Consider the following 14,610-nt stretch of genomic DNA (forward strand, 5'->3'; position numbering starts at 1 on the left):
AGAGAGAAATAGAGTAAAACCCATATGAAGTAATGCAAAGCAATAAAAACAGAATCAAAACCACAATTATACATGAAAAAAAGAAAACAAAACCAAAGGTTCCCTGGCCTCAGGTGGATATGGAAAGAGACCACAGCAAAAACACATTGCATGCTTATTTTGGTTTTGTTTTTTTCTGTTGATGTGCTTGGTTCTGCTTGATAAAACTAAGGGCTTTATGTAAGATGTTTGTCCTTATTTTGTTAAGTTTACTTTAAGCTTTAAAGTTTGCAAAGCATATTACATATCTCATTTGATCCTTACAATGGTCCTGTGAGGACCTATTTTACCAATGAGGAAACTGAGGTAGAGAGAGGTTAAGTGACTTGCCCAGAGTTGCATCACTACATTCTGAAGAGGTCACAAAGAAGCAAATAATAATTTTTAAAATAACTTTAAGAAAATAAATTAAAATATAAACAACTTTAAAATAATTTAAAAAAATAATTAGTAAGCTTACAAAAGTTTTTAAAAATTAAAGTGAAATAAATGTTTCTTGAATTGAACAGGTAGCTATCACACTTCTTGCCTTAAATAACAAGCATTTTTAAGGTATTTGATTTCTTTGCATCATCCTTCACCCTGTGCTTTTTCTTCTTTGAAACGAAAAAAAAACTCTTGCTGATTTTCTCTCAGTCAGCAAATACATATGTACATGCATACATATGTGTAAATATACATACATACACACATACACACATACACACATACATATAACTAAATTAGCTCAACTCACTAAGAAAAGCCTACGGGGTCCCTGACCTGCCTGCTTTGTGCAGGTAGAAAAGAACAATGATCGTACCTACTATGAAAGCAGGCCTGGAAACGTCTGGGTGCCAATGAAAGTTGAGTGGGTCCCTAGTTTGTCTTATGAGGGCATTTGGAGAGAAGGGATGGGAGCCAGGCTATGGAGGAAGGGAGGCTTTGAAAAGTTTGCTCTGAGGTCCCAGAATACACAACCAAATTCACACATAGAGATGCTGCATTGGAAAATTGTCCCCATTGTGAAAGATACACAATAATTTCTGTCAGTATGGGAAATGGTCATAATAATAATTGTTGGCATTGATAAAGCACTTTAAGATGAACAAAACACTTTATATACATTATCCCATTTGAGTTTCAACAACCTCACGAGGAAGGTTCCTCAAGTATTATGATGTCCATTTTACAGATAGAAACTATAGCTCAGAAAGATGAAGTGACTTGCTCTAAGTCACACAGTTATAACATGTAATGAGGAGAGAATCTGACCTCCTGTCTTCCGAGTTTGAGTCCAGGGCTATGTCCACTATGCCACATGATCTCACATACTAGAGATCAATGGGCTAACAGTAGTCGGAGGCTTACGCCTGAAAGCACAGGCCCTGGATAGAAGGCTGTTTTTCCAAAGGCCAGTGCCAGGCAGGAATTTGCAGCTCCTGTGACTGTAGCAGGAGATGGGAAGGAGCCAATGCTGTGGGTGGAGACGGGGAACCCCTGGCTGAACAGCAAGTGCCCAGACAATGGCTTTCTCTGTGCAGCTGGGCTGTGCACCTGGCCCTGAAACAGGGCACTCTGGGCTTCTGCCCTTCCATTTAGATGTAACGTCCACATACAGAGCTATGGTTAAAAATAAACCAGATAGGAGAAGTGAAATCACTGGCCAGTTCTCCTTTTTCTCTGCTTAGCTAGAATCCAGTGGCTGACATCAGCTGAATACAAACTCACATTCCCCAGTACAGTGGCTCAGCCTGTTTTTATTTTTGTATGGTTGGGAAGTTTGGGGCAAACATCCTGTTAGATAATGGGACTTAGAATAACTGTCAGGTGCTAGATTTACTGTTTAGATCCCTTAGAACTCAAAAAGAGAAAGCAGAGAAAAGAATGAGGTTTATTAATTGTTCACTCACAGTCGTAAGACATTAAAACACTACTAAATGACATCTTACCTGAATATAGAAGGTCCGAGAGCTTGTTATTATTTCAAACAGGTTGTCTCTCATTAAGAGCTCTCTAGATATAAAGACAGAGAACAAAGAATTTAACAAAAAAAATGCTGGAATAACTACAGAAGACTTAGATTCTCTCTTGGATATTCATGACCCTGGTGATCATTATCTCCCATCAGCCATCTCTTGAAAAGATGGAATGTTAAAAAATACTTGAGACAAAAATTTCAAACACCATTTTACCCTACCAATCAGGATTTTAAATAACAAGGGTTCTTAACCTTTCTTGTTCATGAACGCTTTAGTAAGTCTGGTGAAACCTCAAGACCCCTACATATTGTTGTCTACATTAAAAAATGAAGGAAATGCTAAATTTCAGTGACAGGTTAGTGAAAATAAAGATGTAATTTTTTTTCTGCCCAAGTTCCCCTCAAATGGGTTAGTGGACCCCAGGTTAAGAGTCCTTGCTCTTGAGAATTGACTCTCAAGCTTTACCATCCTGAGACTACCCTGGACCTACAATTTTCTTACTTTTCTTCAAATTTCATTTTTTAAAAAAATATGAATTTAACAAACATCAACAACACGAACATGTCCTTATACAAAGAACAGAAAAAGAGGACAGTGTATTTGACTGAGGGGTAGCTCGGTGGCATAGTGGATAATGTGCTGGGCCTGGAGTCAGGAAGACTCATCTTCCTGAGTTCAAATCTGGCCTCAGACACTTAGTATCTTTGCCAAGAAAACCCCAAATACGGTCACAAAGAATTAGACACAACCAAAATGCCTGAACAACAATAAAATATTTGACTGCAAAACTTTACTATGTATGGTTTGGTTTTGGTTTTTGTACATTTCAGATTTTGTACATTTCACAGTCCAGTACTTCCAACATGGCTCTGTTTTTCTGTGTCCCCTTTTGAATTTCCTTCTGCCTTCTTTGGTATAGTTTTTAACTATTTTAGAGAAGTGCCTTTCTTTGTTTTATTTTTGCATCTCTCATTAACACCCTCTTCATTCCTCATTGTCTCCCATCCCCCAAAGTCCTCTCTCTCTCTCTTTTTTTTAACAACTATGGTGAAGCAAAAACAAGACCAAAAAAAAAAAAAACCAAAAAACAAAAAGCAAAAATAAAACCAAAACCAAAACCAAAACCAACAACCATGGATTAGTCATGTCTGAAAATGTATGGTGTGTTCTATGCCTACAGTCCTCTAACAAAAGATAGGACTCAAGCTTTATCAGCATTCTGCTAGTTGTGAGTGGTCATTGCATTCATCAAACATTCAGAGTTCTTTTCCTTTCAAATATTATAGTCACTTTATAAATTGTTCATCTGGTTCTTCTCACTTCATTCTTTATTAGTGCATACAAGTCTCCCCAGATTCCTCTGAATCTCCCTTCTTATAGTGTAATAATATACTATTACATTAGTATACTATAACTTGTTCAGCCATTCCCTCATTGACGGGCATTCCCATAGTTTCAATTCTATACTACACCAAAAAGTGCTACTATAAATATTTTTGTACATATTTACCCTTTCCCTTTGTCTTGGAACAACTTGGAGTGTATGTCTAGTAATGGTATTACCAGGTCAAGGGCAGGCACAGTTAGTGATTTTTGAGGTATAGTTCCAAATTGCTTTTAACTGTGGACAGACCAATTGAACCAACAGTACTTAAGTGTACTTATCCTTGCACAGCCTCTTCTACAATTTCAATCTTCCTTTTCAGTCGTCATTGCAAATCTGATTGGTGTGAAATGGAACCTCAGAGTCGTTTTAATTTGCATTTCTCTTATTATTAGTGATGTGGAGTATTTTCAATATGGTTTTGGGATTTCTTGAGAATGGATTGTTCATATCACTCCACCATTTATCTATTGGGAAATGGTTCTTGGTCTTACATGTTTATGTCAGTTCCCTATTTATCTTGAATTTCAAAGTTGTTTGTTTTTTTTTTTTAAAGCAAAGGAGTGTGCAAAGATTTCCCTTAAAATCACTGTTTACCTTCTAATTCTAACTGTACTAATTTTATTTTGCAAAAATGTCATCAAAGCTGTTAATATGATTTCCTCTGATCCGTTCTGTCCCTACTTTGGTCAAGAACTTTCCTGTTTCCGTAGTTGTGAAAAACATTTCCCCCTATTCTCCTCTAATTTGTTTAATGAAACATGACTTTCTGTATCTAGGTCAGGAATCCATTTGGAGCTTGCTGCGGTATATAGCCACAGATGCTAGTCTAAAGCTAATTTCTGTCAAACTGCTTTCTAACTTTGTTAGGAGTTATTGTTGTTTGTCAAATAGTAAATCCTGTGTCAATAGTTGTTATACTTGGGTTTATGAAAAGCTATGCTACTGTGTTTGATTGTTCTGGGTCTTATGTACCTACCTACTCTGTTCCACTGATTAGCTTTCCAATTTTTTAATCAATTCTAAAAAGTTTTGATAGCTGCTGCTTTGTAGTACAGTTTAAGATCTGATAGTGCTAGGTGTCCTTCCTTCCCTCTTTTTTTCACCATTTCCCTTGAGATTCTTGGCTACCCATTAATTAATTAATTTTCAACTTATACACCCAAGTAATTTACACTCTTCTCATCCACCTCTGCTTCCTACAGCTTGTCACATCTTCATGATCCTTAGTATGGATATCAATGCAATTTAAGCCCTCGCCCACCTCAACTCAACAATTCAGTCATCCTGCCTCAGAATAAAGCTCTGCAAAACTCTAGACCGTCCTGTATTCAGCCTTGTTTTCTCTTAAATATCTAATCCCTTTCAGTGTCGTTGATTCAGTTATTCAACATGTTGTTTCTTAAACATCTAACTATGGGTTTAATAGGGGCAGCTAGGTGGTACAGTGGATAGAGTACAAGACCTGGAGTCAGGAGGATTCATCTTCCTGAGCTCAAATCTGACCTCAAACACTTCTTAGCTTCATGACTCTAAGCAAGTCACTTCACCCTGTTTGCCTCAGTTTCATTATCTGTAAAGTGAGCTGGAAAAGAAAATGGTAAAACCACTCCAGTATCTTTGCCAAAAAAAAAAACCAAAACCTCAAATGGGGTCACAGAGTCAGACACAACTGAAAAATGACTAACAGCAACAAAATGTGCTTAATGACTATGCTATAGTTCAACAACTGTGCTAGGCAAATGAGAAAGTGAGAAAAATCTGAAGAAGAGGCAAAGGAAGGCATGAGGCCTTCTTTCACCCATCTTCACTTCATGCAGCTCATTACATTAGGATGATGGGCTTATATGAGCTTATCCCATCAAATGGGCTGCAAACCAAAGAGAAAAAAGTCTCTGTCTCCATTTAGGGAGGAGAGGACTAACTCCTAAGTTCTAAGTCTTGAGGCATTACAGTTTAAAATCTCAGAGTCTGAAGAAAGTCAGAACATTCCTAGTTCAAAAAAATAACTAAACAGAAAAAAACTCCCCAAAACGAAGTCTCTACAACATTCCCAATAAGTAGTCTGATATCCTCTTGTACACTATTATTGATGGAACAGTTCATTTACCTATTGAAAAGCTCTAATCATTGGGAAAATTTTTATACATAAAGTTATTGACTAAATAAGGGATAGGGAGGATCAAAGGAGATATAATATTGGTAGCTTTGATGATATTTTTGCAAAATAAAATTAGTGCAGTTAGAATTAAAAGGGAAACAGTGACTAGAGGAAAATCTTTGCAGCAAAAAAAAAAAAAATTAATATCCAAGATATATAGGGAATTGACAAAATCTCCTTCTCTGCAATTTTCACCCATTGGTTCAAGTCAAATCAAATCCTACCAAGAAGCAATTTGAACTAATTATGAAGCATGATATTGTGAGCTCCTTGAGGGCTGTATATGTTTTGTAATATCTTGGTTCCTCAGAGGTCAGCGCAGTGGCCTACACATGAGAGGCACTCAGGAAATATTTATTGCACCAAATTTATGTTAAAAAGACTTAACTTTGGCTCTCAGGACACTTATAGGCTAGTTGGTAAGATAAGATTAATTAAATAATTATAAGGTAATCAATCAATAAATAGGTTCATAGGATCACAGACTAAGAACTCGAAGGGACTTCAGAAGTCTTCTAATACAACCTTCTCATTTCATACACTAAGGAAACTGAAGCCCAGAGAAGTTACTTGCCCAGGATCTCATAGCTGGTAAGTAGCTGAGCTGGTATCCAACACATGTCATCTGATTCCAAGCCCAGTAGCCCTCTTTACTGATCTGAATTGTTGAACTGAGTAAATCTAAGTGGGACAGTCTGGGTTACAAGCTAAATGCTTTAAGAATTCAGGAAAAAAAAGTGAGATCTGACAATTCCAAAGGATTAATGATGAAAAATGTTATTCACCTCCAGAGAGAGAACCGATGAACTCTGAGTGCAGACTGAAGCATATTGTTTCCTCTTTATTTTTCTTGATTTTTTTTCAACACAGCTTATGTGGAAATATGTTTTGTATGACTTTATACATATAACAGGTATCATATTTCCTGCCTTTCAATGGGAGTGGAGGGAAGGACAAAATTTGGAACTAGAAACAAATTTTTTTTTTTTGATGAGGCAATCAAGGTTAAGCGACTTGCCCAGGGTCACACAGCAAGTAAGTGTCAAATGTCTGAGGTCGGATTTGAGCTCAAGTCCTCCTGATTCTGAGGCCGGAGCTCGATCCACTGTACCACCTAGCTGCCCCCCAATTTTTTTTTAATTTAAAAAAAAGAAAAAAGAAAAAAGAGAAAGGCAAGATCAGTGTGGGTTAAAGTTGCTAGGGAAGATTTTGTGGAGAAAATTGGATTGGATCTGGGTCTTAAAGGCAGTTCCTGGGAATTGATGAGGAAATAAGAATGTTTCAGGCATGAGGTACAGCATAAGATTATAGCCATCTCTAGAGTAAAGTCCTTCATTGAGTAAGCTATGGGCAAGAGTTCCTCAAATAGATATTAAGCAAATGAAACTTGCATAGTCACTATCAGCCCATAAGTGAGAACCCCAAGATTCTTTGATTTAAAACCCTCCTACAGGCAAAGTGTCCTCAACTATAAAATGAGGATAATAACAACACCTACACTTCACAAGATTATTGTGAGAATCAAATGAGATATTTGTAAGGGATTTTGCATAGTGCTTGGCACACAGTAGGTGATTAATAAATGTTTATTCACTTATAGAATGATTTGGCTCCTTACACACACACACACACACACACACACACACCCCCCACTCCCGCCCCCCCACTACACGTTGTACCTCTCTGACATCTTTCCCTTCAAGGCTCTTCACTTTAATCAGGTACCCCCCCAAATGTGTAGTCTCCTTGATGTGGGTACTTATTCCCTCTGCTGCAGATTCTCAGCACACATAGGCCACCTCATTCTGCATCATTTTTAAGCAGGTTACACCATAATAAAAATGTTGGGGGATGAGGTCGAGGAGAAAGGAATTCACACTGTGATTTGTCCTAAGAATAGCTCTGGATCTCACACCCCAGTGAGGGTTGCTTTGTCAATACATAATCTCTCTAATTCTACTTCTGGAATTGGCTAATTCTGGCTGATGCTGATTTGGATGTGCTCCAGGGAAGATTTAGAGCCAAGGGATGAACCACATGCCTGGTTCTCTAAAGTAGCCCCTTATATTCCTTGTATTCCCAGAATGACACAGACTTTCTAGGGAACAAGATAACTAGGTATGACCCAGGACCAGGCCATAGCCAATACTCTGGGCTCTCTAGCACCATTCTGGAATGAATCAAGACCTTTGGGTCAAAGCTGAAACTGACTCTTGGACCAAGGCATTCCCAGCTATGGAATTTCAAATTAGAGCTCCTTACAAATTATCCTAACTTGTCATGTTTTGTGCCTGAAGCTTCTGAGGCTGTTGCAGAAATGGCTTTATACAGTGCACACCTGGTAAGGCCATAATTTACTAGCCTCAGTGGCTGTTTTATAGTTTCCTGGACTATGCAATGTTTTCTTTCAAGGTGTGACCCTGTACAAAGGGATCCCTGCACAACAGCAGTCTATCAGCTACATTGACCTCTCAAGGTATGGCTATTATACTGTAGATTGCAAACAGCTGCAGACTAATCAAGATTCCTACTTGATCACCGGGATCATAATCTCTCCTCCCCACCTCCCACTCCCACTCCTATCCCCTTTAGGAAATTAGGTGTCAAGGTCCTATTGCTTATGATAGGACTCCTGGTTAAGCTGCAAGGCCCCACATTAATTCATCTTCTCCCACAGCACAAAATGGAATCATCTCCACATGCAATCCTGGGAATAGACAGATTCATCCTTTTTTCCACTTTGGATGACTTACAAGGAATATCTGTGAGTTGCCCTGCAAAGTATAGGATTCTGTATATTACTGTAGTATATTACTGCAAAGTATAGGACTCTGAGGAAATGAGGATGAGGAAAGAAAACTAATGAAAAAGGCAGCAAAGAGACAGAAAAACTAATGTCTGGATCACACTAATGCCTAGGAAAGGCCATCTGTACGGCAGGTTTTTTGACTACAGAAGTTGAGCAGTTAATGTTTTGGGGGCAATGATATGTATGAAGCAAAACATTATGTTGGGTCCCCAAAGGAGGAAAGGGTGTCACAAACTGGGGGGAACAAGGGAAGCTTTAAGGAGAAGATGGCATCTGAGTTGGGCATTAAAGGATACCTAAGAGTTCAACAGGTGGGAAGTGGAATAGGCCCAGGGCCCACACAGAGCATGGAGGCTAGAAAGCACAGGGTGTGTTCAGGTCGCTAGAATCACAGATTTAGAGCTGGAAGGGTCCTTAGAGGTCCTCCAGTCTGAATTCCTCATTTTACAGAAGAGGAGGATGAGATGACACGACTGGCTTGAACTCACACAAATAGTAAGTGGCAGAACCAGGATTCCAAAGCAAGGTCATCTGGCCATAAAGCTAACACTGTTTCCACTATACCTTGTGAATGCAATAGAGTAAACAAGCAAAGGTAAAGTCTACATAAGTAAAGTAGTACCAGATTGTAAATGGCTTCAAATGCCAGGCTAATGAATGCAAACTTAACTTGGTAACAACAACAATAACTAACCTTTATATAGCGCAAACTATATGCCAGGCCCTATGCTAAGCACTTTATAATTATTATCTCAATTGATCTTACAACAACCCTGCTTTATCATCCTCATTTTACAGATGAGGTAAACAGACATTAAGTGACTTGCCCAAGGTCACACAACTATTAAGTGTCTAAGGCTAGATTTGAACTCAGATCTTCCTGACACCAGGCTCAGCCCTCTATCCCACTGTGCCATCTAGGGAGTAGCTGAAAATTTCTGAGCGGGAAAGGGAAGATTTCTGAGCAGAGGGATAATAATACTATATAAGGAAGAAAGGTCTGATGTATGTGAAAAGGATGGATTGCAAGGGCAGATAGAAGAGTGAAGATTCCCTTCTATTGTTATTGTTGTCGTTGTTTGTCCTTCATTCTCCAAGAGGACCATGACATCAGGAAGATGATGCCATGATGTGCAAGTGAATTAGATTTAAGTGAGGGAGGGCGGGGCGAAGTCACCAGCCTCACTTTCTCCTCCGGAGCCATCTGGGTCCAGTGGCCAGATATAAATCAGAACAACTGGAGATGACCCAGGATGCCGAGGGGGCCCCCTCTATTAAGGAAGTATTACAAGTGAAGTCATCCATGTGGGTTGTATTAAGAACTTACACTGAGGTTATGACAATAGGAGGGAAAGAGAGATATTATAGAGTTAGAATAACAGGACTCCATAACCAATTAGACACAAGTATTCAGGACAGGAAAGAGTCAAACACTAAGGTTTTGGACAGGGGTGGGTGAATACATCTAACAAAAACAGTGTAACCATAGTGCATAGAGCACCAGCCCCAGAGTCAGGAAGACTCATCTTCCTGAGTTCAAATCTGGCCTCAGACACTTAGTAGCTCTGTGATCCTGGGCAAGTCACTTAACCCTGTCTGCCTCAGTTTCCTCATTTGTAAAATGAGCTGGAGAAGAAAATGGCAAACCTCTTTAGTCTTTTTTGCCAAGAAAATCCTAAATGGGGTCACGAAGACTCAGACAAAACAGAAAACGATCAAAGAATAACAAGAAGACATTGTACATTATTAGCTACTAAACATGGCAAAGCCCCATCTAATCCAACTTCCTCATATTTTGGATAAGGAAAAAGGGCAAAGGGAAATTTAAGTAACTTGTCTGAGGTCACAAAGGTAGTAATTGTCAGAAGGTGGGATTTTAACCAAAGTCCTTTGGCTTCAGAGCCAATGGTCTTTCCATGGTACCAGAATCCCCTATTGCCTAGCTTGGTACTCTGCACACAGTAGGTACTTAATGTGTGTTGAATTGAAATTAATTGTACTGGCAGCATAGTGCCCACCAAAACATACCCTCTCTGGATTCTGAGCCCTTTTACTCCACAGAAGCCAACTTTTCTTGGATTAGGATATAACAGGAATCCTTGAGTTACCTCACTTTACTCAGTCAGTCAACAAGCATGTATTAAGTGCCTGCTATGGGCCAGGCGCAATGCTAATAGTAGGGGGTACAAAGAAAAACAAAAAACAATTTTTCCTCTCAAGAAGCTCATAGAATGAGAAGACAACAAACATGCAAACTATGTACAAACAAAATATATGCAGATAAAGATAATCATTAGAGGGAAGGCCCTAGGGGAATTGAGGGGAATCGAGAAAGGCTTCTTGTAGAAGGTGGGATTTGAGGGGGACTTGAAGGAAATGAGGGTGGCCAGGAGTCAGAAATGAGGAGGGAGAGAATTTCAGGCATGGGGAATAGTCAGTCAGTGAAAATGCCCAGAATTGGGAGACAGAGTATCTTGTTTGAGGAATGGCAAGGAGGCCAGTGTCAGTGGATCACACAGTGCTTGGAGAACAGTAAGGCCTAAGAAGATGGGAAAGATAGGAGGGGGTCAGGTTATTAGGGCTTTTAAAGGCCAAACAGAGGATTTTATATTTGATCCTAGAAATGATGGGAGCTATTGGAGTTTATCAAATACAGGATGACATGGTCAGAACTGTACTTTAGGAAGTTGTGGTTGTTGGTTCTTCATTTTTGAAGGGGACCAATGACATCATGGGTGATATCTTGACTTTGGCATGAATTGGATTTAAGTGAGGCAAAGTTGCATAAAGTCATCTACCTCATTCCCTCTTCCAGAGTCATCTAAGTCTAGTGTCAAAACAAAAGTTAGGATGACTGGTGATGGTCTGGGATATAATAGATGACTTTGGTGTCTTTGATGTCCGACCAAGGTCTAAGTGTTCCACAGTGCCTACTTCAGCCTCCTTCATGGCCATTGGAACAGATTATTCTCATCCTCCCATTTTGCCAGGAGAAGTCTTCACATGCTTGGAGTAAACACCCCTCTAACTCACCAACTGGTTTGAGACCTGTTGGTTACCCTCAATCTGTTTAGCCAGTCTGCTGAGAAGATTTTACTGGGTATGGCTGCTACAGCTTCTTGGAGCCATAGGTCAGACCTTTCCTTTAGGAATATCATTTTGACAGTTGAGTGGAGGAGGGGATAGACACAAGTCAGGGAGATCAACAGGAGACTATTGCAATAGTCCGGTTGGGAGGTGACGAGGGCTCGCACTATGATGATGTCAGTGTCAGAGGAGATAAGGGAACATACAGAAGAGATGTTCGAAGGTAGAACTGACAGGAATTTGTAACAGATTGGTTATGGATTAGAAGAGTGAGGATTCAAGGATTATACCGAGGTTTTAAGCCTGGGTGATTGGGAGGATGATGGTATCTTCAACAGTAAAAGGAAAGTTAAGAAGAGGGGAGGGCTTAGGTAAGTTTGAGGTGCCTATGAGACATCCATTTCAAGATGTCAAATAGGCACTATATCAGATTGTGCACCATCTTGGGGGGGGAGGTGGGAAGGGAGAGGGAGAAAAATTTTAAACTCAAAAGCTTATGGAAATGATTTTTGATAAATCAAAATAAATTAATAAAAAAAATATGTCAAATAGGCAGTTGCAGGTGTGAGAGTGGAGGTTAGTAGGGAGGTTAGGGCTGGAGAAGTAGATCTGAGAATCCTCTACATGGAGATTATTGAATCCATGGGAGCTGATAAGATCACCAAGTGAAAGAGTATGGAGGAAGAAGAAAAGATGACTTAGGACAGAGTCTTAAGGGACACCCAACATTAGTGGGTGTCCAGCTACCTGCATAAAGATCCAGCAAAGGCAACTGAGAAGGAATGTTTAGACAGGTATTCATTAAGGTGTTTTTCCCTCATCAGAAAAAAAAAAAACCAAAAACAAGAAAACAAACCAACCTTCCCTTGACCCTGACATTTCTTCAAGCAGCCGTTTTTACTTTCACTTTCTTGCTCTTCACTGTTAAACATTAGTAAGAATAGACTACACTTTGCTACCTCCACTTCCTTACCACCCACTCACTCTTCATCATTTGGCTTCTATCTGCACCATTCTCCTCCAACAGCAAAGAATCAAGCAGAATTAATAGTTACCCAGATTTGACCAGACACTCATGAGTCTTGAGTACATCTTTCAGAAGGATGGTTCGAAGAGGCTCTCTGTCCTGGGAAGAGAGACAGAGTAAGGTGGGGTAAGTCCATCTATCTCTACCCAAGAACAAACTGACACCTTTCTCCCCTTCCTTACACAGGGTCACTCAGAATTTGTTCTGATTTGGTGGCAGAGATCTCCAAATCTATGTAGGATGAAAAGCAAGAAAGTGCAAAATCAACCATGAATATGGCCTCAGAGATGGCTAGAATTCAGACCTGTGTGACCTGGAGCAAGTCATTTCACTCTCTCGCCTCAGTTTTCTCATTTGTTAAATGGAAAAGTTGGACATGATCTTTATAATTCTTTCCAGCTCTAAATCCTATGAGCACATGAATTCCTTACACGGATGGGAAATTTGAGAAGAAAGCAAACAAAACATGCACCCTTTGTAACTTTGAGAAGGAAAGGAGACTAGGGATAGAAATCTGTGCATTAGAGGGGCACCTGACAAAGTGGGGCAAATCTCTACATTTATGTCTGTGATGATGGTGTGAGTGTAACCCATGTACCCATAAATTTATGTAGGTACAAATGTACCCAAAAGGCTGAAGGATTCTGTTGCTGGGTCCCAGAGCTATCACTACTCACCTGTTCACACTTGAAGTAGGAGAGGGAGAAATCATCAAGAGTAAAGAAACGACGTTTCCAGTTCTTTCTCTGAAACAGAAGAGAGATGGATGTCTCTTTGTATATAGCTCCCTCCAGGGATATTATCCCATCCTGGGGTGACAGGATCTAAGATAACAATGTTATATGGCGTAATATTTGAAGTAGCAAGTCTTGTCATTTACTAGCTTTGTAACCTTAGGCAAGCCACTTTATACCTGTCTGAGCCTCAGTTTCCTAATATGTAAAATGAAAATAATACTAGTACTTGCAAGCCATCATGAGGATGAAATGAAATTATATATTTTGCCTTGAGTCTTAATGGGTTATACCAATGTTAGCTATTGTGATAGCTAATAATTATATATAATATCATAATTACATGCATAATATAAGATTATAAATGTTACTATAATTACTATTATTATGGCCAAGCTCACAGGAGTGTTTCGACTCTAAAACAAGATGGTGGATATAAACCTTAAAGGGCTACACAAATGTGAGGGTGAGGAGGAGGAGGAGGAAGATGGGGAAGAGAAGGAAAAAGAAGAATCCTTAATCTTCCAAGGGATATTGGCCTTTTAGATTGTAGGCCTAATACTCTGAACATTTTGGGTAAAGAAATAGTTTTAAATAGGTTGACATCTCATCCTAGCATAATTTTTATCTCTCCCCACAAGTCTGTACAATCCAGCAATTCAATTCAATGAACATTTATTAAGTGCCTACTAGTGTCAGGCATTGTGCTAAGTGTTAGGCAAGAGATAGTCCCTGCCCTTAAGGAATTTACAATCTAATGGAGGAGACAACAAGCAAAGAAATATCTACAAAGCAAACTATATACAGGATAAATGGGAAAGTATTGGAATTAAAAGGTATTAGGGAAGGCTTCCTGTAGAAGGTGGGATTTTAGTTGGGGCTTAGCAGAAGCCATGGAGGTCAGTAGTCAGAGTGGAGGAGGCAAAGCATTCCAGACATTGGGGACAGCTAGAGAAAATGCCTGGAGCCAAGAGAAGGAATGTCCTGTTTATGGAAAGGCCAGGAGGCCCATATCATTGAATTGAAGAGTATGTACTGGGGAGCAAGCCCTAGGAAGGGCTAGGTAATGAAGGGCTTTGAATGCCAGAGATTGGCCCTAGGTCCAACGTTGGCACTTACCACATTTCCCTGTTTCACACAATAGCCGCTTTTAAGGAGCGGTGGCCCCGCTGGGGCTCGGCAGCCTGAAGTAGGGATGTAGCTCTGCGACCTTCGGAGGATAGCATGGTGGCCTTGCACACCTGCATCGGTCCCATCCCCGCCATTCTACAAGAGAACAGCCCCACGAGTCAGTAGCTTTTTCTCATCTCACAAACTCTGACCTATTCTCTACTTTAACCTCTTTACCCTTCTCCTGCCCTGCCAGACATTTGGATTTCCCCATAAGAACAATATTTTGTCTTACTAC

At 39.7% G+C, this 14,610-nt stretch overlaps 1 protein-coding gene across 1 annotated transcript; it reads right to left on the reverse strand.

Annotated features, from left to right (window-relative positions):
* Positions 1-1,389: 1,389 nt before the first annotated feature.
* On the reverse strand, positions 1,390-14,468 carry LOC114032960 (pleckstrin homology domain-containing family A member 2-like; the record flags this gene model as incomplete). Its single annotated transcript, XM_027848407.1, has 5 exons — positions 1,390-1,641; positions 1,971-2,034; positions 12,497-12,567; positions 13,146-13,214; positions 14,322-14,468. Coding segments are annotated over 5 exons (603 nt in total), but the record flags the coding sequence as incomplete, so codon positions are not given.
* Between the last annotated feature and the right edge of the window lie 142 nt (positions 14,469-14,610).

Source organism: Vombatus ursinus, unplaced genomic scaffold (genome assembly GCF_900497805.2).
Source record: "Vombatus ursinus unplaced genomic scaffold, bare-nosed wombat genome assembly UNPS02006190.1, whole genome shotgun sequence".
Lineage (NCBI taxonomy): Eukaryota > Metazoa > Chordata > Mammalia > Diprotodontia > Vombatidae > Vombatus > Vombatus ursinus.